This window comes from Acanthochromis polyacanthus, chromosome 16 (genome assembly GCF_021347895.1).
Source record: "Acanthochromis polyacanthus isolate Apoly-LR-REF ecotype Palm Island chromosome 16, KAUST_Apoly_ChrSc, whole genome shotgun sequence".
NCBI classification, from domain to species: domain Eukaryota; kingdom Metazoa; phylum Chordata; class Actinopteri; family Pomacentridae; genus Acanthochromis; species Acanthochromis polyacanthus.
In genome coordinates, this window is record NC_067128.1 from 15268308 (window position 1) to 15289960 (window position 21653).

The window sequence follows — 21653 nt, forward strand, 5'->3', positions numbered from 1 at the left end:
TTTGAAGCTTCTGTTTCAGTCAAATCAATTAAACAAGCTCATTTATTTTAGATTTAGCACATTTCCACAATGCTTTATAGGCAAAGGTAAAAAAATACACCATAGACTACATATAAAATACGTAATACAGCAGAATAAAATAGGCATCTCTGTATAGTACCAGTAGTGAAATAACAGTTCAGACAGTTTGAAGTACAGAGATTTTTTCAGAATAATTAAAACTGAAAATACTAAAAAATAAAAACACAGCATATATAAAAGTGCATTATAAACCTATATAAACTATGGCTCCGTTAGGTCTACTTGAAGCCTGCAGTGTTGCTACTTGTTCCGTATATTCCAGTCAGCCTGTCCATAAGCTGCAGACCATTATCTGCTCTAATCCTAATCGTCGTGTGACCCACTGGGACTCAACTGCAGCAGGCACAACCTACATGAAGTCTGATCCCACAGCTGATCACACCTGTTACACACAGATTCCATGGTTTTAGATTGCATTTGTGCAAAAAGAAAAAGACCAACAATGACTTTGTAGACGTGGCACTTTGTGACATGGTTGCCTCACCTGACTTTATAAAGTAATTTAATAATATGGAAACAGCATTACCTTGGCTAGCATTTCTATATCACACCATGGAACATAAACTGATCATTAGACACTTACAGGTACTGGAGTCATCTCTCAAGTTATGTTATTCTGAGGCTACTCTACACTTTCTTGGGATTCAGAGAAAACTGGAATAGTTTCCAGTATTTTATATTATCTTAGGCCTCTTTAAATCCCTCTGTTGTCAGTTTCCTCTGCCATGAGGATCAAATCACCTTCTGGCATCCTGCTGCCCTAGTTTGAAGAATGAAGTGAGCTCTCACTCTGACTCTGTTTTCAGGTACAAAGAAGAATATTTACATCGAATGGATTGAGCTGAATCTGGATATGCTTTGTTGCTATGAAGAGGACATTTTGTGTCAATAATTAACTTAATTGCCATTTATGAGCTGCTTTGGTGGTGTTCTGAGATCTTACGGGAATGATGTATTATACGTTACATACATTTATTGTTTAATTCAAACTCAAATAATCAAATCAAAACAAATAAACAAAAACACAGTTTTATGTGATGAACTTTTTCTGTTTTAGTGTGTTGGACTGAGGCAAAATGATTGACAGTGTACAGGATTGTTTGGTTTTCTTTAAGGCCTGAAGGTACTGATCCTGCACATCATCAAAATAAACAGTGTTCAAATATGTTTTGATTTAACCTTTTATATTCTGAAATCTGCTAAAACAGTATTCTAATAGTTTGTATAATTTTCTTATACTATAGGTTTGGTTCTATGTCTCTGGTAGACATCTTAGATGAGTAACAAAAAGCTTTAATCATGTCGAGGAAAAGCCCCCAAAATAAATTAATGTACTTTTTAAAATGCTGCCGTCTGTGTGTTTTTCGCGCTCCTCACAGAGTGACTCATCTTCCCCAACACATGGTCTTTGATGCGGTCACGCTCCTGTGCTTCCCGGTTGCCGTGGAAACGTTACAGCATCGTGACTCAACCAGCTTCACTGTGGATAATTTATAACAGGAAAAACACACCAAAAACTGAATATAAAGATAAAAACGCGATGTCAGGGTGTGAGGAACGGGCTCTGCTGGAGCTCAACCTACAGAGGGAGTCGTGGTGTCAGGTGGAGATGGACCCCCGGCAGTCCTGGGAGAGAACCGAGAGGAGACACTACCGGAAGCACCTGCGGACCAGCCCGGTGCTCCTCACCGCTCTGACCGCCGGACCGCAGCGCAGGGCGGCCTGCACCGAGAGACCTGCCCCTGTCAGGCTGCCTGAGAGAAGGCATTTTGAAGAGAGCCGTAAGAGGACTTGTGTGGAGAATTTCGTAAAATATTCCTTTAATATCTCTTTTGGAATGTGCACTGCCTGTACTTTAATGTTTTAATAGGTGATTAATTAACCTGTAAAAAGTCCAGAGGGGGAGGAGGAAGATGGTGCTAAATATCTAAAAACTACAACATGTTCAGGATCTCTTTACAGAATACAAAGGGAGTTAATGAAGGTGCTTTTTAAATGTTATATTTAATTTGGCGAAGCCTCAGTGGAGTTATGTGACAATCATTGTTGCTTTGTCTGTCTGTTCGCAAAATCACTCAAAAACCGACAAACGGATGTGGATGAAATTTTCAAGGGAGGTCAGAAATGACACGAGGACCAAGTGATTTGATTTCGGCAGGGATTCAGCATATAGTCTGGATCCACAGATTTGTTAAAGATTTCTACATCATTGCTAGATAGCGGCACGGCTTCACTGTAACTATGACTACAAGTGAACACTACATCAGCTGCCTGCTGACAATCCCATGATTGTGATCCTACTACAAATCAAACGCTTCAGATTTATCGGGACTTATCCGTCGGAAATGATACAAGGAACAATTTATTAAATCTTTGGGTGTTTCCAAGTCCCATTAATTCCCGCTGCCTGCTACTTATTTAGGTCACGCGATTCAGTAGCCGTACATAACGTAGACATGCACAACACGCCTGTGCTCAACGCATGGTCATTTTGTTTGTGGGTACATCTATATTAAACGGCCACATTACCCATCTGGATTATAACTAATGTTTCACACAGAACAATCAGCTATTAGACTGACAATCAATTCCCACATGTTAGCACATTTTGGAATATTTTAAACATTGTAGGCATGCAGCTGAATACTCCACAACAAGAATGCACTCAGCAGTTTTCCTACACCATAGTACATTTTGGAAAAGCAGGACTTATAATTAATGAAACTGACTGTCATCTGTATGCATCTGTTCTTCTCTTTCAGATAAATCACACCTGGTGTAGACAGCACCAATCTGACAAGACCAGACAGGCGGATACCACAGATACCCATGAGCTGTTTTCACTATTTCATTTCCAGGAACAGTGTTGAGCAACTCTTCAACAGAATACAATTTAATAAAACATCCAGAATATATGACTGTAAGGATTCACTGGTCTTTATGTATGAGGTCTAAAAAAAACAGTCTTTAAAATGAACTTGAACACACTGTCCTGCTTATGACGTTTAACTTCACGTCAATCCATCGGTTCAAAGCAAAGATCCAGAGGACAATTGTCACAATATCTGAAAAATCTGACACAGATTTGTGATTTGGACTGATCCTAATGACATTTAATTTCTTGACTTTATATCTAGAACCACTAGCTTCTCCAACATTTCATTTCATAAACAAAAGGCACAGACAATGCACCTACATGTCAGATGTGCACCCGTTGGCTTTGGGGAAAAGTCTGTATGCATTTTGTGCAGTGACGAGCCGAACAGTTTGTGGCGACAGACCTTTGATGTCGGCGATGTAGCAGCAAGGCAGAGTGATGTTACTGGGCTCATTCCTCACCAGGGAGACAGAAAGAAGCACGGAGAGATAAAAACCATCTGCAGAGGATGTTCACTTGGAGTTTTGAACTGAATATGATGAAACGTCTTCATTTAAAACTTACGTGCTTGTCAGGACCCAGTGCAGGAGAGTCAGTTTCAAGACAGATGTGCTCCAGTGGGATCTGCTTGATTAGCTTGTTTCTCTGTACAGTAAAGTAAAATTAACTTTGTTACTCTTCATTGTGTTGGTAACTCAGTGGATATACTCACTATGTTCCACCTGATGAGACATGCCGCTTATCTTAGCAATGCGGCCTTAGATTTGTCGCCTTTACAGCTGCTGTTACAACATTTCTGCATTAAAGCCTTATGCTAAAATACACTGAACAAAAATATAAACGCAACACTTTTACTTTTGCTCCCATTTTTTATGAGATGAACTCAAAGGTTTAAAATTTTTTCCACATACACAATATCACCATTTCTCTCAAATATTGTTCACAAATCTGTCTAAATCTGTGATAGTGAGCACTTCTCCTTTGCTGAGATAATCCATCCCACCTCACAGGTGTGCCATATCAAGATGCTGATTAGACACCATGATTAGTGCACAGGTGTGCCTTAGACTGCCCACAATAAGGCCACTCTTGATATGGCACACCTGTGAGGTGGGATGGATTATCTCAGCAAAGGAGAAGTGCTCACTATCACAGATTTATGAACCATATTTGAGAGAAATGGTGATATTGTGTGTGTGGAAAAAGTTTTAGATCTTTGAGTTCATCTCATAAAAAATGGGAGCAAAAACAACAGTGTTGAGTTATTTTTGCTGAGTGTAAAATATTAATGTAACATGTTAAATATTTCCAATAGCATGCAAATAAAATGAACCACACAGCTGTAATTTAGTGGTAACAACACAGACACTTCCTTTACCAGAAAACAATACATTTTTAATCATGGGAATTTTTTTTTTTTTACTGCAGTTTCTTTTATTGCTTCTGACATGATTATTGCTGGATTAGTTAAATCAGAAAGTAAGCCAACAATGCTACTACCATGAATTTAGTATTTTACCTTCAGGCAGCACAACAAAAATCATTTCTAATAGCGCTACTACTAATACTAAATAATGGTACTTCTCTAGGTTCTGGTACTGCTACATTCAGGTAGTAAGACCATTAACATTTACTGTACCGTTTTAAAGTTTCGTGTCACCCACACAATTTCATATTTTCCATGAAAACTCACACTTTTATTCATGTGCTAGCATAACTGCACAAGAGTTTTCTAATCATCAATTAGCCTTTCAACACCATTAGCTAACACACTGTAGCATTAGAACACAGGCGTGATGGTTGCTGGAAATGTTCCTCTGTACCCCTATGGAGATATTCCATTAAAAATCACCTGTTTCCAGCTAGAATAGTCATTTATCACATTAACAATCGCTAGACTCGATTTCCGATTCATTTAATGTTATATTCATTGAGGAAAAAATGCTTTTCTTTCAAAAATAAGGGCATTTCTAAGTGACCCCAAACTTTTGAACAATAGTGTATGATAATAATTTACCCTTTAATTCCACATTGGTGTTACTATATTTGCAGTAAAGTTCATAGTAAACATCTGGTGCTTTTTCTTAACCTCACTGGTCATGTGAAATATTCAGTACTTTTGTACGTTTTTTACGACTTCACATGAACCAAAGTTGAGTTTAAGTTTCGTAGATTTAGCAAAATCTTCTGTCATACACATGTAAAAGTTGATCATTCATGCAGGACTGAAGACTATTTTGATGATGCATGCTTTTATTTAGGTGTGTAAACTCAGAATAGTGCCTTGAGTGTACATTATTACAACTGAGGGGAACGTCTAAGCATATAAATGATCTTAGTGCTGATGATGGAAGGAGTTTTGTTAAAGACATCCCTCCTTTCTATTTCTTTCTTTATGCTTGTAAAATACACTATATTATTTGTCTATCTGATTTCTCTCCATGGTGGTAAATCTCACCTACCTGTTGACTCCTGCAGACAGCAGGAGGGAAAGAGAAAAGGTAACCAGCCTTCACACCTTCCAGAGCAATAGATGGCTTCCCTGCAAAGTTATGCAGCAGAGCTCGACTGATACCTGACAGAAAATCACAGATTTATAACATCCAAATATCTGTATGTGCACGACATAGCAGAGTGAAGCTCCCACCTTGTTCTCTCATGGTCTCTATGGTGACTTTAGCTGCTGATCGGGAGTGGACGTTGCTGTGCACAAAACAGGAAAGCAAGACAAAGTACTATTTAATCTATTTAAAAAGCACTTCTCAAATGATGAAGGCAAACAATAAACTGATAATAAATATGATTTAACAAAATTCATTAAAATCAGGAGCAAACATAGAAATAGTTTGGATTTGAAAGTAGTCAGCATCGTCTCAGGTTTTAGTTCTGCTGATTCATTCCACATCTGAGCAACATTGGAGGTAAAGGCAGCTTCACCACGTCTAGTTTTGACTCTGGAAACAGTCAGTAATCCAGAACCAGCTGATCTAAGATGTCTGCATGGTTTGTACTGGGTTGGGAGAGTATCTTGGATTTAAACTGTTTATGGAAAAGCAACTAGACTTTGAAGACGACAATGTGAGAAACTGGAAGTCAATGTAGTGCTGAGTCATCAGCAGGATCACCACAGTAACTTAGAGGTTTTCTAGACTACTATTTTAATTTTTTTATTTTTAACAGATTCAGAGGAAATTTAATTGTGAAAATAAATGGATTGCAGCTTGCAGCTGTGGGATATGACTCATAACGCATTCGTGCCTGCCGGGCTGATCACGTGTGTCCATGTAAATCAGCTTGCTCAGTGGTGACTGTTTTATCTGATCGCGTGCTTCTTTAAAAAAATAGACTCAAATAAAGTCAAACCACTCTCTGGTTCAACTGCAGGACTATCAGACACTACAGAGGAGAGAACTGGCAGCTTCATCCTGTCCTCTATTAGACAATGCAGATTGTGTAGAGGATACTTTACAGATTCAATGTGGGATTTAGCAGTTTCATGTGTCTAATGTTCACCTGACAGAATCTTTGACTAAAGCAAACTACATATTTCTGTCCTTTTCATCAAAACTAATGAAACACAGCAGGGAATCTATTAAGTATAACTTGTAGGATATGAATGGAAGTCATCTTGTTAGTCATTATGAATAAATCTTTAGTATTTACCATAAAAATCACACCATGATATGTATTAGCAGTTCTAAACAACGAGAGAGGATCCACGCTTGAAATAATAGGAGAGTTTTAGCAGTGCTACATAAAAAAATAAATAAAATGAACAGAATCAGTGCATTTTAATAGAACAGAATACATCTAAAAACGATCAAATTCAACTGGAATTTCATTCAAAGATGCCCTACTCTTAAGGATGTTTTTCCAGTCCCTCCTAACATCAGTTCTGATTGAAAGACTTCTTACTGCAATAATAATAAAAACACTGAGCTTCATAGACCTTTGACAAATGTACAACCACTGTGCTTGTATAAACTAATGAAAAAAACCCACTGACATTAAGACTCATAAGATGTATTACATCAAATTATTAATTAACTGTAACATTCTATTTGTCATGCGTCTCTGAACATACAATAAATGCAATCACAAAAGCTAATTTGGACCTTGGTTAACCACTTTTATATGACACAAAGCAGCGATCCAGACAGCTTCATGGCTGAAGGCTAAGAACCAATCAAATAATTATATTCAGGCCAGTAATGGTCTCAAATTATTACTGCTGAGAGAACCTTAGTATATACACCAAAGGCAGGTCACAGCTTACAGCCCACAGCCATTGCACTTCATTTCCCTGTTTTGTGTGATAACCTTGTCCTGCTTCCTGACTGAATGGGTACTCCAACACTGTACTCCAATCAAGCTGTGTCTGTCGTCATGGTGCCCGCTTATAAACTACCACTCTATAAGGCTGTATTTAGATTGAGCATGACGCTTTGGTGTGTTTGTCTAGTGTTCCTGCTACCTACAGATTGTGACTGCAACAAAACACACTGTCCGCTGCAGATCTGTAAACGGCTACGCTAAATATATGAGACGTCCGTTTGTCATTCTAGGCTGGGCCAGGCTGTAGGGGTTGTTTTTTTACCAAGCACATCTTGCCAAATTGGAATTTAATGACGCATGTTTCGACAACAGTTCTGGGGTTGCTACTCTCACCCGTAGATTATTTAGTTAGTGCAGACAAGGCAGCACAGGTGTTAGTTCTTAAGATAGACTGGATACATTTTTAATACTGATTTCATATATTTGTGTAGCATCTAAAATCCTCTATTCCTCTTTTTGTAATCTGTGCTGATTTATGCTGTTAGTGAGCCGAGCTGGACCAAACGTAGAAATTGAAATCAGTTCCTCTTTCTAGTTATTGTGATTACACAGACTGGTGCTACAGCTGTAAACACTTAAATAGTGCAACCTTTTATCCCACTTCTTTACATTCTGTAAAGCCACCTAGTGGTCATATGGTGCATTTACCACTTATGAGTTGACTCACCGCTTGCTCAGATGTTATTCTGCATCCACTGAATGGATTTTTAACTTTCTGTGACAAGAGTGTTTTAGATCTTTTTTCTGTTTAAAATAACTTGATGTCTAGACTCATGTGTTACGCTGTATTTCCACCAGGGTTGAACGGTACCCTCTCCTATTGTGCTCACACAGGTAGGTCCAGCTCCTTGGCGATGCTGAGCTGTTTAATGAAGACACTCATTTGGTCATCTCTGTCCTGCTGAGTGGGGGCACACCACGGAGTGAAATCCAAACCAATCTGGAAATAAAAGAGAACAAAAAAAACAAAAAAAAAAATCAATTATCATATCAACAGTGCCAATGGGAGCTGTAGTTTGGATTTTGTTGCAATATTTTTGTTGTTTTCCCTTTGATGGAACTAAAATGACCAACTCATATTTTTATGCCCTTTCCAGGCCTCCCTCTTTCTGTTCTTGAGTTATTGTAATTAATAATGATCAGAAAACTGTTTGCAGATGAATATGCCCTCGGCACAGACACATAATAATAAAGTGTTTGTGTCTAGTATAGTAGAAGTGATCTTAGAATATGATCAGAAAGCTTCTGGAATACATTTCTTTTATTTAGACAACCATGAGATTGGGGTGGAATTTTGTCTTTCTCTCTACATAAAAAAAATCCATCTCTTGTGTTTACTTAATAGCTTGTGTTTAAACTGGTATTTGGCGGTCAACACTAATGAATCACAGGCACAGTTACATGTCACTGATTAAATACTCTTTTGTTTTTGCAACATATGTCATTGGGATTTGGAATCCTCATTTATTTTTCTGTTTTCTGAAATGCTGAAACCTCCACTCTAGCTGCTTCTTTCTTTCTTTCTTTCTCGAAGATGTTCCACCTTTCATCTGAGATGCTATTTAGTTAAGAACTGACTGTTAGGGAGTTCCATATATATTGATGCTTTTAAAACCACATGGGTAATGGCCCATTAGTTGCCCAGTGGGAAAAGGTTGGAGGACTATCTGGGGAAGGATCTCAAGACTGCATTCTGAGTACCTGATGTGTGGTTTTGTAGATCTCCTCCTCTGTTAAGAGATGGCTGTTCCAGTTAACAAGAAAGAAGTTGTAAAGGACGGAGGTGAAGGAAGTCATCTACGTTGCCCTTTAGCCATGTGATTTTGAGGGTGGCAATATGTACCTCAGTCATGACTGAGGAAGCCTCTTAGATTAGAGGTGAAACATCTTTATGGTTAAAAAAGGAAAATTCTAGTTGCTTTTCACTGAAGCTCTTAGGACTGATATGACCTGGATAAGTAAGAATCTACAGAAGCATAATGCTAACCAGACACTTTTTAAGTCTTTTTAGAAGACGTTTTAGTCTCACATCTTTGAAGGCGCATTCAAGTTAAGTCCCACACATTTTAAGTGTAAATCAAGTATTTAAAAGCCTTTCCATGTTCACTGTTAAAATGATACAAACATTTAATGCATTTATCTAAAAGTACATTTCTCTATTGTTGTCTTCATTTTGTGTTTTTTTTTCTTTTTATTATCATGTTTGGTCTTTAGGGAATCAAGGCTCAAGTGAGTCAGTTATCACAGTATTCCAGATTAAGTCAAGTCAGTTTTATTTTTGTAGCTTAAAATCACAAATTTGCCTCGGTGGTCGAGCTTCAAGCTCAAGTCAGGTTTAAGTTTCAAGTCTAACACTCAGGTGCACAACAAAGAAAAACAGGCAGAAGTTTTGCAGGTGAAAATGGATGTGGGAATGTAGTCATGGACTCATACTGCAGCTGATGCAGAGAGTGTTGAGCATAGTAAGAGCTGGATCTCACTGTGCATCCAACCGTAAAAATAACAGCTATGGAAAGAGCCGTCTGGGACTGTTGACTTAGCCCTGTGATGCCTGAAATCTGCTCTGACAAACGCATACATTCCTCAACAGGAGGATCTAGAAAAGCGCCACAGCATTAATGACTGCTGGAGAATGAAGAGTGTGTGCGATTGAATATGTGCATGAGAAAGATCGTAACTGACTGTGTTCATCAACTTTTCCTTACAAGTAAGATTAGGAGGGAAGTTGGGGCTTTAACAAGTTTAATCTTCTTTACTTTACCAGAAGTCACGTTAAAGGTAGGATTTGTTCGCTGGGGGCAACACGTGGTTGTGAAAATTAAACCTATGAACTGACTTAAGTCAAACAAGTGACATTCTCATCCAGTTAAACCACTGTGAAATCAACATTTTAAGTCTTTTAAATTTGTCTGTGGCCTTTGACACTATCAGTCGCGCTATTCTACTTGATGGGCTAGAAAAACTGGAGTAGCACAGAACTGTTTTCTGTTTCATTTGATGATACTGCATCCATCTGTGCTCCTGTGACTCGTGGTGTTCCGCAGAGGTCTATGCTTGGTCCCGTCTCATTATCATCTTCATTAAACATGCTCTGCTGAGGCATTTAGGTTTGTGTTTCATCCCAGGATTGGACAGTCAGGTTTGATCATTGCTTTGCTGATGATACACAGCTCTACTTATTCATTACTTCCCAAATTGAAACATTCTGCACAACTGTCTGGTAGAGATTAGTCACTGGACGTCTCATATTTTCCTTTGTTTTCATAAATCACAGCAAGACTCGAGGTCTGGTTTGTGCCCCACATCAGGTCTATAATAAAATCTCCCACAATATCTGCTCGTGAAATGCAATTTGAACATTTCTCTCCAAAAACCTAAGCATGACTTTTGACAACAAGTTATAATTTGATAAACATGTCAAGACAGATATCCAATCCTGCTACTTTCACCTGAGGAACATTACATATATACACCCTATGTTGTCCTTGTAGCAGTTGGAAATTTTGTCCTTTGCTTTTGTGTCTTGTGTCTATTACTCTGATGTTGGCACACTAGCTTCCAATTAAATGTAAAATCCAATTCAAGATCCTTCACCTCATACAGGGCACTGAATGTTTGTGCCGAGTACATTGTTGAACTACTATTACCATCTTAAGAGTGAAGCCTGTGAACCTGCCTGAGAACACAAGGGGACTGAGCGTTTGCTGTTGTAGGTCACAGGCTGTGGATAACTAGTCTATGCTACACTCTACACTTAAAGGTTTTATGTGAAAATTTATTCAAGTTCCAAATTTCCTTACTGAGCCCCTTTTTTTGTCAAGTTTGAAATCTATCATATGTCTACCAATTTGGAATACGACGAGGTTTAGCTGAGAGCATGACGCCATAGGAATGTTTTTTTTTTTTTTGTCATTGGCAGTCCACACATATGTGCTATATTAACCCTGGTGTGGATTTAAACGTACATGAAGTGCAGCTAGAAATAGGTTTAGTTTGGGCTTAGAATTTACCTCTCCAATAGCAACAAGGCGTTCTTTGTGATCATAAAACTGTGTCAGGGCAGCATCCAGATCCTGTGGAAAAATATCGTCATTAAAGAAGAGCCTCATATTTTGCGCAAAATACATTCAACATAACTGTAACAAAAGAGAGGTGGGTCACAGAGACACAGAGCAATGAACAAATGCAGGACTCATACACTCGCTTTTATTTCTTCCAGTATTTAAATATTAAAATATTTTCTTCTAATCATATTTTTTTCACGATCCATGCCATCATCTGTCACAGGGTGGGTTGTACTTCCTGTGTGTCTGTGTCAAAGGAACCTTTTTCACAGAAAAGTACAGGTAAAAGTGCTTTGTTGCAGCAGGGAGTTTGAGATAAATTAATTCCTTTTTCCTGATTTGTATCTTTTAGATGAAAATTTGGGTATTTCTCAGAAATTGGACACAATCCGCAGATGTTTTAAACATACAAACATACAACTTTATCCGATGTCTGTACTTTCATGCCTTGTGTGTAACAGCTGCCTGTTGCTATCAGTTAAAGGTTATAGCATCTGGTTTGATCTTAGCTCAGTTGACCTGATGACCTACTATTATGGCAGTAAAAGTCACTATATCTGCTGTTAAATATTAGGATTATTTATTTGAAATTATGAAAAAATAAACTCTAAAACAAATCAGCACATTACCTACGTATGTCAAAACTGTGTTTTTTTTACAGAAATTTTATCTGTATTAGGAGCACCTGTCTATTTTAGTATTACAAGAGTTTCTGTTATGAGAAGAAAATTATATGAATTACTGTATATGAATTTTAGTATTATCACTAATGGCTTAACAGAAAAAGTAAATACATCTGCTCTTCCTTTAGAGGGCTCTAAAACACTCCTTCTCTAACTCTGTTTCTCACACTGAAGCCCTGACCGTGTGATGGGACACCGCTGAGACACACATACTCTCAGAAATATAGATTGATGCAATAAAAATATTAATGCTGTGCAGATTGTTTTACTACCTGAGGCTTCACGCAGCGTAGCTGAGGCCCCCGCTGGCCTGCAGAGGATGGACACCAAAACATGGAGCCACCAGATCTGGATAGCTGTGAGAAAGGAATACAATGCAGTAACATGAAAAAGTAACACAATGCTTTCCAGCTGGGAGCAGATGTGCGTAACATTGTATGCATTTGTGTTTCTTACACCGCATGAGTGACTTCAGCAAGCGAGACAATTTACTCAGGTTTTGTTCTTACTGTGACAGCAGATGTTTGGGCACCTCTGTGTTTCCTCTCTGTGAAACTATATACTTTTGCTCCACAAATGTTTGGAGAGAAAACAGAACCCATGCAGTTGTGTCATAGCGAATGATCCTATGTATTCATTGTTTTGCGCTAATGATGATTTAATGGCTGTGGTGGTTTCTAACGTTTTAAATTAGAATGTCTTTCTTTCAAAAATTGCTTTCAAAGTCTTTTTTCTAGTCTTTTATAGATGTGCTGCATCAATTCTGCATTCTCAACACAAAGTACACTACATAATATATGTAATATGTCTATATGAAACAGACAGTAAAGTGTGTATAAATTGTGGCATGTAAATACGCGGGGAAAATGCAGACCTGTCCTGCAGCTGGAGAACTCGGGTAAATTCTCCAACTTCTTCTGTAACAGCAACCAAAGTCTTTACACTGGCCTACAGACACACACACACACACACACACACACACACACACACACACACACACACACACACACACACACACACACACACACACACACACACACACACACTCAAATGATTCTGTTCCTTTCAAATATTAATAGGTACAGTCAGGTTTCATATTAATTGTGATACTTTCATGATATTAATATCTTGTTACAAACTATGTTGTATGAACACAAACATAAAACATATTGTACATCTACATCTATTTCAGACATATTACTCAGCCCTATTTCCAGGTTTTAATTACAATTCCCCATAACAGTGTCTGTTCCTTTTAAAATGACTCATACATAGTAGGTGTAGTCTTTATATTTACTAAGCGACTTGTGAAGAACTTTTTCCATCAGGGGAACTGATTATATTCACCTCTCTGGTCCTCTTGATCACTTCCTCCAGATCCTTCAAAGAAATAAGTTACTGATTTATTTGAAAGACAACGTGTAGTATTGAAATCAATCACAAAACAAGGAGAAAATGTGTACATCACAGCTGTAATTAGACTGTAAATGAAGCCACAATAGGTGCAAATCAAACGCTTGTACTATATATAGCCTAGCATGAATATTTGTGATGCTAGCTCGCATTATATGTACTCTAAAAAACTAATTGACATGGGGCAAAATTCTTTGTAAAACTTCGTTACGTATTTTAACATACTTATGTACTTAGCATAGTAGTGTTAAGCATGTTTCAAGCCTGATATGCATTTAACGTCTTACCTCCTCAAACTCATTTGCTGATATGTGACAGTGACAGTCAACAAAGCAATTCTCCATTGAAAATCAGAGAATACGTGGTAAAAGAGAAAACAATTATGGAAAAACACCAATATTTCACGGACTTGTTTTTATCAGCATAGCTAACAGCTGGCCGGAACAGTTCTATGAAAATGTTGTTCCTAGCGGGACGACATTAGTAGTAGGACCAGGAAATTACATATTCATATCCGGTTAAAAATATAAACAGAGTTGGCGGCAAAGATGGAGTTGGCAGAGAGTGAAACCTTACCCAGCGAGGAAACAAATCAGGAATACAGAGTCCATGTTACCTCGAAGAGAAAAGTAAATGAGCAGGTAAATAAATATAAAGAGGTTTTGAAGACAGCGCTGGACGGACAGACGGAGGTTACAGAGGAGACAAAACGACTTTTACTGCGGGAGCTGCTGGCGGTGAGTCGGACTTAATGTTTACATCTACATGTTATTAACTGTACATTTAAAACATTTGTAGATTACCAAACCGTTTGTGTCAGGCCGGTCATTGTTGTTTAAGACTTTTGTTACCTGAAGTGTTATTTCTTTGCGAAAGGCTTAGAGAATTTTACACCAAATCGCATTCAAAAAATGTCGTATTGAAGGTTTACTGGCAAAACTATAGAAATTCTAACATGTATTGGAATGAGCCGGTGATTGTCACTTAGTTGTGTTTGTAACATCTTAGCTTTACATTTCACAACAGTTCAAATATGATGCACTCATAACATTTTAGGACATTTTGACTTTTTCTGTTCCTATATAATGTTAACAGTATGGTTACTGTTGTGAAACCATACAGTGTGTGAAACCAGTATTCAAGAGGTAAATTTAAGATATTGTGCCTAACTATTCAGTTATTATGTTTCCATGATATTTTACTTAAAGTAAACTTAAAATCTTGAATCTTGTTTCGCACTCATGCCTTTTTTGAAACAGACAAAATAACTGGAATCTGTTTTTTTGATTTGCTTTGTGTTACCTGAATAGAAACTTTTTTTATTGAATCTGATCTGTTGCAGCTTCATCACTGACACTTAGTTTTACATATGGCAATGCAGATTGTATTTTTTTTTGTTCCAGTGTTCTGATCAGTCCTGTTTATTTCTCTGCAGAGCTTTGAGGCGGCTGTTCAGGTCAATGTGTTGGTGAATGGACAGCTTTGGGAGGAGGCACCTGATGTTGAAGGTTGTCCCTTTGAATACTCTTTAAAACTTAATTTACTACTTTATTTAAATGTTTTATTTACTGCCTTAATCAATAAAAGTGTTGTCCTAAATTAGTATACCTAAAATAAAAACCTGCTTGTCTGACCAGTGTCTGTTTTTCTTCTTTCTCCATTACTAACAATAGAGGATGAGGCTGTGGATCTGGAAGGTCTCTTGGATGATACCATCGTTGAGACCACCAGGAGGCGGCGTACATACCCCAGGAAGATCCTTCCCCATGTGGTCCATGCCCTCAAGGCTGAACGAAAAATTATGGTGGGTTTTACTTATGTATTTATGAATGGTGTAGAGGAATTTTTGTTTCACTACTCATAAAACAAAAAGTACTGGGATTAGAAAAGCATTTTCAACATATCACACATCGGTATCCACCTGAACAAATGACTGTCAGGATAAACTTTACATGCCTTATGAATTAATAGACATGAAATGTTGATTAAAGCCGTCAGTTTCTTATAGAATCATTTTACTTTTTGAAATAAGGTTTCACGGTAATACAAAAGTGTATTTTGTGTCTTTAGAAAATGTTCCAAATTGAAGTTAATCATACACAAAAAGTCCTTATTTGACTGAAGGTAAAAAGCATCCAGAGCTGATGTGCCCTTCTCAACTTCTCTGACAACTGCTTTGTTTGTGTTTCAGGGATTATATGAGCCTGCAGTCAAACCTCAGGAGGTGGTCAAAGATCCTGATCAAGGTAGATATGTCCGATCACTTCTACAGTAAAGGCTCACACACTGTTTTAGTTTTCACTGCTGAGATCCACAAAAGATGCTTGAGAACAAACGTTTCACAGAGAGATCAAATTTTAGAAGCATGCCTAAAGCACACTTATGTCTTCAGTACCAGTTAGAAATGTTTGTACTACCGACTGTGACCCTTTTCTGTTGTTTGATATTCTGTATACCCTCTCCTATTGGTGCATATCACTCTATACTAATATTTGCCACACTGGCGTTGGCCACTGCCAGCAATTCACAAGCAGGAAACAGTTCTTTTAATGCAACAATATTGTTATTGTGTGTGTTTCACCAGAGAGCATCATGAGCGATTTGTCAGCAGCTGCTCCTGGGATGGTAAAACAGGCTATCCAGGTCATAAAGGTAACAGCACAAATACTCATCAAGTTTGATCTCCAAATGGACCTTTTATACATGAATATATAAATGAATTTATCGAAACATGTGTTTTTCTGCAGTCGATCAACACTCTGCAAAAGCAAGCTGAAGGCCTCTGTGAGATCCTCAACATGAAACCCAGTCAAGCCTCTCAAGAGGTCCACAGAGAGGTGTTGGGTTTTAACCCCCAATCAGATGCTCTCATGCCTCCGGCAAATGGAGCTACAAGACACAGGCAGTCAATCAAGAGAGCCATTGAGGAAGCGGCAACCACAGAGGGCTATGTACCCCTGGCCAAGAAACCAGATTGGATTGTTGAATGGGAGAAGCAGAAGTGAAGCGTCGTCTTACTGTTTCCACGGGACAGTAAAGCAACGTGATGTAGGTGTGATTTGTAATGGACTGAGTTTTTCCTACACAGTAGTTTTTTGGCTCTAGCATGGAAAATGATGATAAAATACATCTGGTCTTCATATTTATTCATTTAAAACAGTGAAAAAGAAAGAGAAAATTTCCATTTTTCACATTTTGGCATGAATAAACAGGCAACTGCCCACATATTCTCATAACCAAAAGCAACTGCAGGATCACTTTATGGCCCAAAGCCACAAGAAGGCGCTGTTCTTCTGAAGCTTGTGCAGAAAGCCTCCGATTGTGCTGCTGAAAAAAATCCCCTCAAACCTGTTAATGCTCATTAGAGAATAAAAAAAGTGACGTGGACAAAAAGCGGCAGAAACATTCCTGAATCATAACAAGTGTTGACACAGATTTTGTCGCTTGCTTTTCAATTTTCCATTAGTAACAGGTGTTAATGTGAGCATAAATGAGTTTAAGCACACATTTGCAGTACATTTTATTCTTTTCATATTTACTGAGCTTGATGAGGACCTGACTTATTTTATAACTGGACAGAGGAGTTCTGATTCTCCAATACATCAGGAAATCACGATGATTAAACCCCTAAAAACTCAACTCTGTATCAAGGTTGCATATTTCAAGGTTTCTTAGATGTAACTACAGTAGCTTCTTTTTGAATCTTCAAATCTATGACGTGTCTCTTTCCACCTACACCTCGGCTCGCTGCAGCTCAAGCACACCGGCTCCCATACAACTCTGCTCAAACACTGTCAAAGTGCTTTACACGACACAATGGTATGTTGTAGTATTGGAGTAATGCAGCCATGCAAGCTGGATGTTTTTTTTCTGAAGAATAATAATGCAGAAAATCCAACCCTACAGGATGGGTTTGTTTAGTTTGTGTGAATGACCTTGACTGTTGACTGTCAACTGTATAAATACAACCATTTACCATTTACCATTTCAACTACTCTAATCTTGTGTGGTTTAGAAGAAATCCAAAAGCAGAATCTTAATTTTAAATTAAAGATTTTGTACATTTTGGCACCGAAACCACCCTGAAATTTTAGGCAACATTAAGTAGTTTTGAGGAGTTAAGTAATTCAGATTGTATTTTAAAAAAGAGACCACAGACTTGAATTCATGTTGTATTAGAAATATACTTCTTTTGTATAAGATCTGTCTGTACTTTCTCTGTTTGAAATGAAATTCTTTCCTTTTTTTGTAGATGCTATATTCAACTGTTTGTGGTTACTCCAAGTTTAATGTAAATACATATACAGCTCATTTAAACTTTTCTTTACAATCTACACTGTTTCCTGCAATTTGTTGCTGTCTAAATACTTTCTAATAATTTGTTGTTGACAGTTTTTTAGATGTTTCAGACTCGAATATTTAAAAATAGGGCATTTTTGGGGAATGTTTGCGGCTGCAGTATTTACAGCAGCAGGATGGTGCATGTGGGACACAGACAAACTAACCTATGGTGTCCTGTGTTCATTCTTTCCCTGTCAAGTTATGTTCAGGTTACCCGTGGGCCCCGAGTCATGTGACTTATTTGAACTGCCTTCTCCACTTCTACAAAATAGGCAGCAAAACTGAAAAGTGAAAAGAAAGTTGAAATGAAAGTCCAGCCTGATTTCCGTCTGGTTTCTCTAAACCTCACTGACATTGATGCTCAGTCCACAAATAACTCTTTATTTTCTGACGGAGTCTGCGTGCAAGATATCCTCCTGCTTTTCTCATTTAAATTTTACCAATATTGAAGTCTGTGATGTCAGACTGTGATTCATCCTGCACGTCTCAACAGAAGAGCATCGTAAGCAACCAGCTCTGCGAAGGATGTGAGGTAAGAATGATCACACTACTTTAATTTTGTTGTTGTATTTAACTATTCCTGCAGAAAAGAGAGTTTTGCTCTGATGAACTTCCCCCTAACACACAGGGAGGTCAAAGGTCAAGGAGGTTCAAACCATCTTCTGTTAAAAGTTGCTGCCACTAAAGGTCACCTCAGTGCTTTGCATCAAGTTTGTGTTGCGTGATAATGAAAGATATGAACTATTGTCAGTGTGAGCTCAGTTTTCTGTCCACAAATGCCCTCTCCTGCCTCCAACTGGTGCAGAATAAGACAGCTAGGCTTCTTACTAGTTTAAACAGACGACATCACATCTCCCCTGTTCTCCCTCCACTGGCTCCCTGTCTGTTTTAGAACTGGTTTTAAGATTTTGCTAATTATTTTTGAAACTTGCAAGGGCCTTGCTCCTGGCTATATTTTAGACATGCTAACCCCGTACGTCCCGTTGCGCAGCCGTAGATCCTCGGGTGGGTCCAACCTAGTTGTTCCAAAGTTGAGGCTTAAATCCAAGGTTGACCAGGCCTTCTCCATCAGGGCCCCTCGGCTTTGGAATGACCTGCCTGAGGAGATAAGGCTCACCGAATCAGTAGATACTTTTAAATCACTTCTTAAAACCCACTTTTATAGACTCACTGTCCTGTAAAGTTTTCTTTTATTTCTCATTTATCACTATGTTCTACCTGTCAAAGCACTTTGTGAACGTTCTTCTGAAAGGTGCTATACAAATAAAGTTAATATTATTATTATTATGCAACTGCAAGTATTAATGACTAAATATAATTATTTTTTTCTCATCTTCTGCCGTCTGTTTACTGTGTTTGTGGGTGTCAGTGCTCAGAGGATGAAGGCAGAAGGCTGAAGAGGAGAGAGAAGAACAGAGTTGCAGCTCAGAAGAGCCGCAAGAGACAAACCCAGAGAGCTGACCTGCTGCATGAGGTTAGTGTTGCTGTTGTAGCTTCATGAGGAGCAGCTTCAGACTATATGAAGGGGTTTGTCAGGTCCTCACCTTTCCAATAGGTCGCTAGTTTAAGGGAAGCAGGGCAATTTATTAGTGAAAGAAATCTGATATAGCAAGGAAAACACCAAAACATGGCAGTAAATGAGGAAAAATATGTGCACTTTATACAACAGGGGAAATGTAAATTAAGAAGTCCCACAAAGTCACAAATAATTGTAATAAAACTCTTTTAAAAATATTTCTGTGAATGCTAAAATGTCTGTAGATTCTCCGTCATCCAGGTAAACCTTAGTGCTGCAGTGGAAAACAACTGAAATCTATTTTCTATAAGACTTCAAAGGTCAGGTTGCCTTCTACTGAAGCACTTCAGAATGTAGCAGTAAACTGTTCCATTAGAAACAGAAGAACCTCCAGGAATCTTTTAGCTTTTCTCATTATTGACAGTGTGGAGGATTTGCTCAGATGCACAAACTCAGTCTCTAAAACTTGCACTATATCTCTGATACAGTTCAAAGGAGCTCAAAAATGTAATACCCAAATGAACTGTAACCTTGTACTTGCTCAGTACATTTTTCTTCATTGTTGGTGGTGAGAAAACGGATCCTGACCTGTGATTAAAAAAAAAAAGACAATTTGCACCAGCAGCAACACTGAGCTGTGGCTTCCTATTCCAGACCACGGGCCCCCACACAATAGACTCTATATGTTGTGGAAATATTGAGATTTTTAACACTAGATTCATGTTGGACTAAAGTTCAGCATTGCGAACATTCAGTTCTGTTATTTCTTTATCATATGACATCATAAAATGAATTGATCTGATTGGAATGTACACGATCCCATTAAAATTCAATTTAAAGTGTCAGTTTGTCTTACAACTAACTTTCTATCAGAGTTTCCTGCAGCATTCGCTTCTCTAAATCGAGCTGTTAAAGGCTCCTCCGGGAACAGTTTCCCCAAAGGAAGCAAAGTTTCCAAGAATGTCCGATAAATTCTTTGAGGCTTTCCTTATTCTGAGAGAGTAGGAAAATTCAGTAACAGTGAAGAAGGAGGTGTGGTTCTACTATCAGGTTAAGGATTTATAACAAACAAATGGAAAGCTAATCAAAATTCTGAAAAATGAAATGAATAATAATCTAAAGTAATATCAGCATCATACACTTGAAGTTCAGTGCTGTTGTTGTCCTCTTTCAGTCACTGCTGCTACCATAAAAACAGAGGCTTAATATACTGTAACTTGTGCTACAGGAATGATCATCTGTGAATGCTTCTTACCTGGATGTCTATCTAGTCTCACTTTTGTGGCATTAGCCTGGATTAAGCTTAAATCCTGGTTAGTCAAGTCAAGCCACTATTGAAACAACAGATTTGGATCAAAAATGCTTTTCAGAGAGCAAGTGTCCTCTAAAATGTAACAATTCAAATGTATTTATGTTCATGTGAGATCTAAAGAATCAAAAAGACCGATAAAATCTCCTCTCCAACCTTAGCTTTCAAATCAGTACATTTGCTTGTTCTTCTTGTAAATTCTGCACTTAACTCTCAGTTTTCCTTCTTTATTTTGCTGTTTCTCTACTCCTATCTTTCAGACCTGTGAGCTGCTGGAGCAGAGGAACAGAAAGCTAAGGAGAGAGGTACTTAAAATAAAGACACTTTCCTTCATGTGATGCTGCTCAGGTAACATCCAGTCCCTCCCTTTAGATGCTGTTTGTCACCTGGAAACCACAACATGGTTATCGACAGCTCCATTAGATTTTTATACACAGAAAATGTTAAATTATTCTTACAAGTGAACATTCTTGTGAGCATTCATAGATGTAATGCAAGTTTATTTACACTGCATCAAGACACTGCAATGCCTTAAAGCATTAATAAGCACAGTGAAAAAGAATCCTAAATCACCTGCAGTGCAGTCAAATTGAATAAAAATAGCATAGAATCTCACTGCGTTGACGGTGCATTAAAGGACTGAATTTATCTCCAGGTGGATTCTCTGTCAGAGGAGCAGCACCTGCTGACTGAAGCTCTCAGAGCCCACGAGCCCCTCTGTCCCATCATGCACTGCTCCTGCACCTCCTCCAGCCTGCAGCCTGATGACATGGCAGCCTGTTCAGTTTGACTTTCTGAGCACAGTGAACTCCTGAATGTCTAAGCTGACAACTGTCCCAGTAAACCTCTGGAGGCCGCTGTTGACTGTGATTAGAAATGAAGTGCAGCTGCAGCAGATCTGACCTCTGGTGGCAGAACTGATCATCACAGTCAACAGCGTCCTCTGCTGGTTTATGCAGCAGCTCATGTCCATAATGTAAATACAGTAAGTTTGCTGCACTGTACATGTGACTAAAAATTAAACAAAACGCAT

The 21653-nt window shown here is 38.2% G+C and overlaps 4 protein-coding genes across 4 annotated transcripts; 3 read left to right on the forward strand and 1 right to left on the reverse strand.

The window, feature by feature from the left end:
• Positions 1 to 24: 24 nt before the first annotated feature.
• Positions 25 to 13920, reverse strand: tatdn3 (TatD DNase domain containing 3). The gene is made up of 11 exons (XM_051960651.1): positions 13742 to 13920; positions 13389 to 13421; positions 12916 to 12989; positions 12326 to 12397; positions 11773 to 11791; positions 11305 to 11367; positions 8125 to 8234; positions 5607 to 5662; positions 5422 to 5534; positions 3522 to 3604; positions 25 to 3418 (listed from the first exon to the last, which is right to left on the reverse strand). The coding sequence occupies exons 1-11, from the start codon at positions 13796 to 13798 to the stop codon at positions 3274 to 3276; spliced, it is 825 nt and encodes a 274-aa protein (XP_051816611.1). The 5' UTR covers positions 13799 to 13920; the 3' UTR covers positions 25 to 3273.
• LOC110965995 (spermatogenesis-associated protein 45-like) lies at positions 1622 to 2996 on the forward strand. Its single transcript, XM_022215205.2, has 2 exons — positions 1622 to 1862; positions 2844 to 2996. Exons 1-2 carry the CDS (start codon positions 1622 to 1624, stop codon positions 2861 to 2863), a joined length of 261 nt encoding a protein of 86 aa, XP_022070897.2. The 3' UTR covers positions 2864 to 2996.
• Positions 13921 to 13981: 61 nt separating the features above from the next.
• On the forward strand, positions 13982 to 17788 carry nsl1 (NSL1 component of MIS12 kinetochore complex). Its single transcript, XM_022215206.2, has 6 exons — positions 13982 to 14191; positions 14890 to 14962; positions 15128 to 15258; positions 15646 to 15700; positions 16039 to 16106; positions 16202 to 17788. The coding sequence occupies exons 1-6, from the start codon at positions 14003 to 14005 to the stop codon at positions 16457 to 16459; spliced, it is 774 nt and encodes a 257-aa protein (XP_022070898.1). The 5' UTR covers positions 13982 to 14002; the 3' UTR covers positions 16460 to 17788.
• A 117-nt stretch (positions 17789 to 17905) lies between these two features.
• Positions 17906 to 21653, forward strand: batf3 (basic leucine zipper transcription factor, ATF-like 3). The gene is made up of 4 exons (XM_022215207.2): positions 17906 to 18327; positions 19165 to 19269; positions 20881 to 20925; positions 21276 to 21653. The coding sequence occupies exons 1-4, from the start codon at positions 18253 to 18255 to the stop codon at positions 21408 to 21410; spliced, it is 360 nt and encodes a 119-aa protein (XP_022070899.2). The 5' UTR covers positions 17906 to 18252; the 3' UTR covers positions 21411 to 21653.

What these genes read in the sequence shown, in the direction of transcription:
- LOC110965995 (XM_022215205.2), top strand. Translation starts at nt 1,622, where the DNA reads ATGTCAGGGTGTGAGGAACGGGCTCTGCTGGAGCTCAACCTACAGAGG. An exon ending in AAGGCATTTTGAAGAGAGCC is followed by an intron (nt 1,863 to 2,843) that starts GTAAGAGGACTT and finishes CTTCTCTTTCAG; the next exon opens with ATAAATCACACCTGGTGTAG.
- tatdn3 (XM_051960651.1), bottom strand. Translation starts at nt 13,798, where the DNA reads ATGGAGAATTGCTTTGTTGACTGTCACTGTCACATATCAGCAAATGAG. An exon ending in TGATCAAGAGGACCAGAGAG is followed by an intron (nt 12,990 to 13,388) that starts GTGAATATAATC and finishes GTGTGTCTGTAG; the next exon opens with GCCAGTGTAAAGACTTTGGT. An exon ending in GCCTTGTTGCTATTGGAGAG is followed by an intron (nt 8,235 to 11,304) that starts GTAAATTCTAAG and finishes TTTTATTTCCAG; the next exon opens with ATTGGTTTGGATTTCACTCC.
- nsl1 (XM_022215206.2), top strand. Translation starts at nt 14,003, where the DNA reads ATGGAGTTGGCAGAGAGTGAAACCTTACCCAGCGAGGAAACAAATCAG. An exon ending in TACTGCGGGAGCTGCTGGCG is followed by an intron (nt 14,192 to 14,889) that starts GTGAGTCGGACT and finishes ATTTCTCTGCAG; the next exon opens with AGCTTTGAGGCGGCTGTTCA. An exon ending in GGTCAAAGATCCTGATCAAG is followed by an intron (nt 15,701 to 16,038) that starts GTAGATATGTCC and finishes GTGTTTCACCAG; the next exon opens with AGAGCATCATGAGCGATTTG.
- batf3 (XM_022215207.2), top strand. Translation starts at nt 18,253, where the DNA reads ATGTCAGACTGTGATTCATCCTGCACGTCTCAACAGAAGAGCATCGTA. An exon ending in GAGCTGACCTGCTGCATGAG is followed by an intron (nt 19,270 to 20,880) that starts GTTAGTGTTGCT and finishes CCTATCTTTCAG; the next exon opens with ACCTGTGAGCTGCTGGAGCA. An exon ending in ACAGAAAGCTAAGGAGAGAG is followed by an intron (nt 20,926 to 21,275) that starts GTACTTAAAATA and finishes ATTTATCTCCAG; the next exon opens with GTGGATTCTCTGTCAGAGGA.